Source organism: Humulus lupulus, chromosome 5 (genome assembly GCF_963169125.1).
Source record: "Humulus lupulus chromosome 5, drHumLupu1.1, whole genome shotgun sequence".
NCBI classification, from domain to species: Eukaryota; Viridiplantae; Streptophyta; class Magnoliopsida; order Rosales; family Cannabaceae; genus Humulus; species Humulus lupulus.
Genome location: NC_084797.1, coordinates 238,082,284 through 238,090,904, shown reverse-complemented (window position 1 = coordinate 238,090,904; position 8,621 = coordinate 238,082,284). Strand labels below are relative to the sequence as shown.

The following is an 8,621-nucleotide window of genomic DNA, read 5'->3' as shown; positions in this document are numbered from 1 at the left end:
TAAATGAATCATAATGTCAAAGAAGGATGGCGGAAAAAACATTTCAAGGTTGCATAGAGTTTCCACTATCTTATAATGCAATGCATCCAATTTTTTCATTTCTAATTCTTTTCCGCATAAATGATTGAAGAATATGCAAACATTCGTTAAACAATCTCGAACTTTTTTCGGTAATACTGACCGAATAGCAATCGGAAGTAATTGTTGCATCAACATATGACAGTCATGTGATTTCATACCCATCAGCCTCAAATCTCCCATGGATACCAAGTTTCGAATGTTGGATGATTAGCCATCAGGCACTTTCATCTCTGCAAATGATTTACATACAACTTTTTTCTCTTCTCTGGACAACGTGAAACAAGCAGGAGGTAAATATGTGCGTTTACCTTTCTGTTCAGGTGCTAAATCAGTTCGTATACCCATTTCAACAAGATCTAAACGACTAGTTAAACCATCCTTAGTTTTACCGGGAATATCAAGTAATGTACCTATAATACTTTCGCACACATTTTTTTCTATACGCATGACATCCAAACAATGTCGAACAAGTAAATCTTTCCAGTAAGGGAGACGAAAAAAAATTGATTTCCTTTGGAAACATCCACTTACTTTCTTATTTTTCTGCATTTTTCCATACTTGAAATCAATTTTCTCTACTTCTTTAAGAATTTGTTGCCCCGAAAGTGGGAAAGGAGCAACACCTTGTTCTTTATCACCATCAAATGCTTTTTTTTTGTCCCTATAATGATGATTTAGGGGCAAATATCGTCTATGACCCATATAACAAATTTTGTGTCCATTAGACAGACGAATAGCCTTTGTGTTAGTGCAACATATTGGACATCCCTGGTAACATTTTGTGCTTAACCCTGATAGATTACCATAAGCTGGGAAATCATTAACAGTCCACAACAAAACAGCTTTTAAGTTAAAGACTTCTTTCTTAAAACCGTCATATGCCTCAACACCATTTTCATACAAATCTTTCAAATCATCAATTAATGGTGCCAAATAAACATCTATATCGTGTCCCGGTTGTTTTGGGCCTGAAATCATTAACGTGAGCATCAAAAACTTTCTTCTCATCACTAACCACGGAGGAAGATTGTAGATAACAAGGAAGACAGGCCACGAACTATGCCTACTACTTAGAGATTTATGTGGATTTACACCATCGGCAGCTAGACCTAGACGAAGATGTCTTGCTTCAGTTTTAAATTCTGGATTTAAGTTATTAACTTTTTTCCAAGCCTGCGAATCTGCAGGATGTCGAAGTTTACCATCTTTCACTCGCCTAGTCTCATGCCATATTAAGTTTTCAGAGTGTTCTGCACTTCGATATAATCGCTTAAGCCGCGGAATCAAAGGCAAATACCACATCACTTTTTGAGGAATAAGTTTCCTGATCTCCTTACTCTTGTTAGGTTTGTAGCAGGGTGAATCACATTCTGGGCAAGTGTCCATGTCTGCATACTCTTTACGATATAACACACAATCATTCGGACATGCATGGATCTTCTCATACTTCAAGCCTATGCAATTTAAAGTTTTCTTCACTTCATACGTAGACTCAGGGAAGCAATTATCTGACGGCAAAATCTCTTTAAAAACAGCTAAAAATTGACTAAAACATTTATTACTAACTCCATTTTCTGCTTTTATGTTGTAAAATTTTATCATCGTTGGTAATCTTTGTTTCAGACAACCATTGAATAATGGTTTATCTGCATCTCTAACCAATTTATCAAATTTTGAAGGATCATCAGCAAACTCTTCTTGTGCTTCATCGAGCAATTCCATAGGATGATCGTCAAAATCACTATAACCCAAATCATCAACCCCTCGCCTCCCGAATGGATATAGATTATTATTTTTCAATGATTCCTCATGCCAATACCATGTACGATAACTTGTATCAAATCCCCGACAAAATACATGATTTTTTATCATGGTAATATTTCCTTTTGTTCCATTACCACAATCTATACATAGACAATGAATTCTTTCCGGATCACTACAATTTGTTTGGCAAAATTCTAAAAATTGGTTGAATCCGTCTTGAAATTATTGTGTTTCTCTATTCTCAAGAATCCATGACTTATCCATAATGATAATATCTACCTAATTCCTAAGTTGATAATGAAAAGAAAATTAGTATAGTAATACTCTAAAATTATGTTCAATTATTAAATTATAAAATGAAATGGACAGAGTTTCATTTATTTCTATAACATATCCAAAATTCATATGTATTTAAAATTTCAACAAAAACAAAAACATTATTATATATAGTAACTTATAAAACATGTTCAACTAATATCATCAAAAAAAAATTGGGCAGAGTTTCCTCTATATTTATAGCATATCCCGAGTTATCTACCTATAAATTCACATCAAACAAAACATATAACAAACAACATGCATGTTCTCAACCATAAGTCACCGCAGCACACAGAAAATTCACAGATCCTACTTCATTAAGGCACACATGTTCTCAACCTTCTGTTATCTCCGCAGCACACAATTTTATTTCAGAACCTACTTCACTATGGATGAATATCTAATATATTCAAACTCCTCTAACAATAGTTTGTAAATATAAAAAATAAAAATAAAAAATTAAGTAGTAATTACTACTTACCTTAAAAATTAATATTCACCAATTTCAACCTCGAACAAATATTTCAACCTTGAGTGGGAGCTCACACTCAAATAAATATTTCCTACAATAAAAAGTTAAACATTAGTAAATATATGGTAATTGAATTTATCCTAAAATAATATAATTAACAAAAATATTCTTTAAAAAAATCATTACCTAAATAATATACAAAATTATGCAAGCACTAATTTTTAATATAAAAAATTATGTAAACAACATTATTCTAAATAAAATAATACAAAAATACCCTAAACCGAAATATACATTAAAGAAATCAAGTTTTAGTGATCAATACACATTTTAAACAATGAAAATGTCCTCCAATCCTATATAAAATTTCAAAAATATTACAAAAAATAACCATATGAACATACATAGAAACCACCATTAAACCCACACAATATTTATTCATTTTTACCCTAAAACTTCAAAATAACTCAAGATTAAGTATATATACATGATTTCAAGCTTTAATATGCAAGGAAATGGAAAAAACAAAAAGAAATAGACAATGTCGCTTACCGTGGGTAGGGACGGCGTGGTGGGAGAGAGCTTCGGCCGTGACTTCAACAAATAAGAAGATGAGAAATGAGTGGGAAAAATAGGTTTTTGGGCTTTAGTGGTTGGAGACCACCTTTCTCCGCGGTTTTATACCCAAAACCGCAGAGAAAAGTGGACTTTTCTCTGCGGTTTTGGGTATAAAACCGCGGAGAAAAGTGTCTCATTCAAACATTTCACTGCGTTTTTTTTAAAAACCGCAATAAAATAGGGCGCGGACATTAAATATACTTTTTTTGACTCTTTCAAACCTTTTCACTGCGCTTTTTATTTATTGTTTAAAAAAAACTACAGAGAAAGCCTATATTTACGTAGTGCTATAATACATATCTCAGGCACGCGACCCACTTCTTCTTCCCTCTTTTCCCTATTTTTTCCACAAACGATTCTCTCTCCTATCTATTCCTTAAACTTAATGTTATATTAATCATATAATATATACTCTTTTGTTGTCACTATTAAATTCAAAATTTTGAACAAATATAAACTTAAACAAAAAATAAATAAAATAAGATATTTTATGATAATTTAAATAATTAAATCATATTTATTTAAAAATAATAAATGTATACATATAATTTTTTTATCTTATAAATTTGTGTGATAGTTTGTTTTTTACCAAGAGATTGAAGCTTTTTTTCTTCATCAAATTCACCAAAATACATTGTGAGATACATTAGAAACTAAAATTAGTTGATGCATTTATACTACTATCTACACTATGACTTTTTATATTCTTAATTTATTTCTATTATTGATTTTCTTTTTAAATATTATTGTATTTTATATACATGTCAGATGCCCATGTAAATATATAATTAGAATTAGTTGATGCATGTATTAGAATTATAATTCATTCTATTATGTATATATATATTAAAAATAGTGAACCAATTTTTATTGAAATTATAGACATTATTTACAACTTTAACACTAAGCAAACGTGCATTGCACGTTGCTTCTACCTAGTATTATAGAAAAATGTCATATTGTTGTTTTAGAAATATACCATATGACAATATCATAGGGATTTTTTCATATTTATAGGATTTTTAAGGTTGTTTTACAAAAATATAGACATTTAATTTTTCTACCTTTTATATGGCTTTTTTATTTGAAAGTTCATATCTATGGATTTTCTTTTCCCTAAATTAAAAAAATTATATAATTATGTCACATTTTTTATAATAGTTATGTTTTATTTGATTTTGAATGTAATTTTATTTTATTTTTTCAATTTTTTATTTTTCCTTCATTTTTTTATTATTTTTTCAATTTTTTTTCTTTTTTTCCCTATTTATTTTTTCCATATTTTTTTACCAAAATTTTCCTTCATTTTTTTTGTCTCCATTTTTTTGATTATTTGTCTTTTTTTTTTTTCATTTTTATTCATTTATCTATTTTTTCATTTGTATTGTTTTCTTTTTTTTGTTCATTTTTTTTTAGTTTTCCTTCATTTTTTTCATTCTTTTCTTCATTTTGTATTTATTATTTTATCCTTTCATTTTATCCTTTTTTTCACACATGAGCTTTTTTTCTTCTTCCATTTTTCTTTTTTCTTTTCCTTTTTTTCATTTTTTCCTACCATTTTTTTCTTCATCTTTTTTTTTTCTTTCCATTTTTTCATTATTTTTCTTCTTATTTTCATTTATATTCATTCATCTATTTTTTTCCTTCATTCATTCATTCATTTTTTTTTTTATTTTTTTTGTTTTCTTTCCTCTGTTTTTTTTCCTTGTATTTTCTTTTTTTTTTTGTACTTATTCTTTTCTCCTTCTATTTTCTTTTTTTCCCATTTTTTCACATATATATTTTAATATTACATAATTATTTTATTGATTTATTATTTATTATCTTTTATTATTGTAATTATTTTTTTTTATAGTTTTTTCCACTATATGTAAAAAAATCCAAATCAATTTTTTGAGTATTTTCTTTTTACTATGGCCGTTATAGAAACATCCAAAATTGAAAAGAAAAATAATAAAAATATGAAAATGTGAATGGGTAACCAGTTATCTTGATGAGAACATTCAAATCTAGAAAAAAAAAATTATATGAAAATGTGAATGGGTAGCTAGTTATCCTAGTGGGAACATCCAAATCTGGAAATATATATGAGAACTTGAATAGGTAACTAGTAATCTTGATAGGAACATCCAAATTCGGAAAGAAAAAAAAATAAATATGAAAACGTGAATGGGTAACTAGTTACCTTGATGGGAACGGAAAAAAATATTTGATGAAAATTTGAATGGGTAACCAGTTACCCTAGTGGGAACATCCAAATTTGGAAAAAAAATAGATATGAAAACTTGAATGAGTAACCAGTAATTTTGATAGGAATATCCAAAGTTGGAAAGAAAAAAAAAGATATAAAAAGCATGAATGGGTAACTAGTTACCCTAATGTAAACATTCAAATTTGGAAAAAAAAAATCTGGTATGAAAACGTGAATGAGTATCTGGTTACCCTGATGGGAACATCCAAATTTAAAAAAAAATCATATATAAAAACGTGATTGTTATTAGTTACTTAACCCAAACAAGACAAAAAGTAGTCATGATCTTTAAAAAAATGTAAAAAAGAAAGTTAGAACAAAAAATTGATTTGTTTTTTTTTTATGTATAGTAAAAAAAAATAAGTACAATAATATATATGATAATAAATAATAAAATATTTTAAATTGAATGAGAGACGACTTAATAAGAAGCTTTCTTCAAAAAATTTGACAAAGACGGAAGATAATTTAGACGTCAATGAGTAGAGAAGTTAAATAGATAAAAACTAAAAATGGTAAAGTGAAAATGTATTTGTGATTTTAAATTGTAACATTAAATTATAAAATATAAACATTAAACAATATAAAAACAATAAAATAAATTAAGTTTCCTTTTTAAAATACTAAGTCAACATTGTATAATGAAACTAATATAAAAATAATCAAATGAAAAATACTTAAATAACTAAAATAATCTCCTAACTTAAATAAACTTAATTAAGAGTAAAACTATGGTATAAACTAATTTTTATACAAAAATATGGGAAACTAAATCCATAAAATTGATTTTTTTTTTAAAAAAGTCATAAAATAAGTTTTTTTGAAAAAAATGATCATATTTTTGTGAATTTGTTAAAAAAAACCGATTTAAGTGTAATTTCCTCAATATTAAAGTGTAATTCGATATTTTTGTAATTGGCCAATTAAATGGCTTAAAACCCACAAAAAAAGCCCAATACGTAATATAAAAGCCAACCTATTGTAAGATTTGGGCTCCTCAGTCTTCGCTAGGGTTTACAGAAGAGGAATAGCTCTCCCGTTTTCGACTCCATCTCAATTCTTCTTCAAAATGGTATTCATTTTTTCTGTAATTCTTCTTGCTCTTTGCTGTTTTTCTATGGGTTCTCGATCTAATTTAACTTTGTTATTTAGATTATCTCAGAGAAGAACCGTCGTGAGATATCAAAGTATCTCTTCCAAGGTAGCATTTTGAAAATTTTAGTTTTTGATTGTTGGACTTCAATTCTAGGGTTAAACAAAGTTTTAATGGCTGAGATTTTGTTGGTTTTCTTGAAGAGGGAGTGTGCTACGCCAAGAAGGATTACAATCTGGCCAAGCACCCAGAAATTGATGTGCCAAACCTTCAGGTGATCAAGCTCATGCAGAGCTTTAAATCTAAGGAGTATGTGCGGGAAACTTTTGCTTGGATGCACTACTACTGGTACCTCACAAACGATGGTATCGAGTTCCTCAGGAACTATCTCAATCTCCCTTCTGAGATTGTCCCTGCTACCTTGAAGAAGCAGGCCAAGCCCGCTGGGAGGCCTTTGGGAGGCCCTGGTGGTGACCGCCCACGGTACATCCTTGGCTCTTTTTGTTTTGAGTTTGATTTTGTTTATTTTTTATAGCTGCATTTATATATTTAGATATAGGTGACTTGATTTTTAGATTTGCGATGATAGTTTTTTGGTTGGTTTAAATTGTTGGCCTCAAATTTGATATGAGTTTTGTTTTTGTTATTGTGAATCAGTGGCCCACCGCGCTTTGATGGAGAACGTAGATTTGGTGGTGACCGAGATGGGTACCGTGGAGGTCCTCGTGGTCCTCCTGGTGAGTTTGGTGACAAAGCTGGAGCTCCCGCTGATTACAGGCCTTCTTTTGGGGTAAGTTTACTTATATGACACTGTCTTGTCTTGTTATTTATGTTTTAGAAGCTATTCTTGTATAGATGTAGTGACTGAGTAGCTCGCTTCAAATGGCAATGTACAATAGAAATTGAATTTTCTTCCATGTTTGATGAAAGGTTTTAGGCTAAGCGATTTTTTTTCCCCTTCAAAATTTGTATTAATGCATGTCTTTGTTTCTGATTTTGTGATTGTTTGGTTATTGGGTGTTTGAAGTAATGAGTTCGCTATTGGTGCTGCTCAAAATGAGGCTTGTCTTTCTTCATGATATGATTTAAAAGAAAATTGTACTATACTTTGTTTTGTCTTGTCTTAGCATTGGTTCTTATTCGAGTTTCAATATTTGCAGGGTCCTGGCGGAAGACCTGGTTTTGGTCGTGGTGCTGGTGGTTTTGGTGCAGGGCCAGCTAGCTCTGATCTTTCTTAAATAGGAATTCCATCTCCGTCTTGTAAGGTTGAAGAATTAAGAGTTGAGAGTTTGAAGAATGGGGATATATAGCATTTGTCCATGGTGGGCAGTTTTGTTTCACTTGTTACATTATCTGAGATAATTGTTGGATTCTCTTAGATTTATTACTCGTTTTATTTTGTGGATCCTTATATTTCTTCCATTACCTAAATGTTTGATGATTTTTATTCTTTGTTTCAATGCAATCACTGACAGGTCGTCTAAATGATTTTCCTCAACTTATCATTGCAGGATTTTCCTATCAGGTTCTGCAAGAATAAAGTTGCTGACTTTATTATTTTACAGTTATTCTAAGCCAAATGTGAGAAAGCCTAGCCAACTAAAAATTTGTAAATTAGTTTGCTAGCTATGAGGTTAATGATAGAGAATGACATGATTTTTTTTTTTCAAATTTGTTTAATTAGCTTATTATTGTCCAATACTCGTATGTTTCTATTTTAATAATTAAAAGTGGATATAATAGCAGCTCCTCAACTGTATTTTTATCCTCATTAATATTATTTTTTATATTAAATAATGTCTCTTATTTACATGGTATATATGCCTAATTAGTTGATTATAAACTCATGATGGAATAATACAAGAAGTAATGATATGTGTATTTAAAATATGCACTTAAACATTAAACACGGTCTTTAAAATAGTAGGTCCCAGTTCTAATAAATGTGATTGGCTATGTTAAACTGTCACATCAATATGTGTAATGTTTGAGTGTATATTTTAGGTGCACATATCATTACTCAA

At 29.5% G+C, this 8,621-nt stretch overlaps 1 protein-coding gene across 2 annotated transcripts; it reads left to right on the top strand.

The window, feature by feature from the left end:
- The first annotated feature begins 6,468 nt into the window (after positions 1-6,468).
- Positions 6,469-8,394, top strand: LOC133778488 (small ribosomal subunit protein eS10z-like). Of its 2 annotated transcripts, XR_009869110.1 has the most exons (6): positions 6,469-6,576; positions 6,657-6,705; positions 6,801-7,080; positions 7,255-7,387; positions 7,758-7,919; positions 8,109-8,394. XR_009869110.1 is itself a non-coding variant. In XM_062218433.1 (5 exons), the coding sequence occupies exons 1-5, from the start codon at positions 6,574-6,576 to the stop codon at positions 7,833-7,835; spliced, it is 543 nt and encodes a 180-aa protein (XP_062074417.1). In that variant the 5' UTR covers positions 6,469-6,573; the 3' UTR covers positions 7,836-8,085. The 2 variants fall into 2 exon arrangements, 1 of the variants encoding a protein (XP_062074417.1); XM_062218433.1 differs by lacking the exon at positions 8,109-8,394 and having other exon boundaries at positions 7,758-8,085.
- The last annotated feature ends 227 nt before the right edge of the window (positions 8,395-8,621 follow it).

What these genes read in the sequence shown, in the direction of transcription:
- LOC133778488 (XM_062218433.1), top strand. An exon ending in CCTGGTGGTGACCGCCCACG is followed by an intron (nt 7,081 to 7,254) that starts GTACATCCTTGG and finishes ATTGTGAATCAG; the next exon opens with TGGCCCACCGCGCTTTGATG. An exon ending in ATTACAGGCCTTCTTTTGGG is followed by an intron (nt 7,388 to 7,757) that starts GTAAGTTTACTT and finishes CAATATTTGCAG; the next exon opens with GGTCCTGGCGGAAGACCTGG.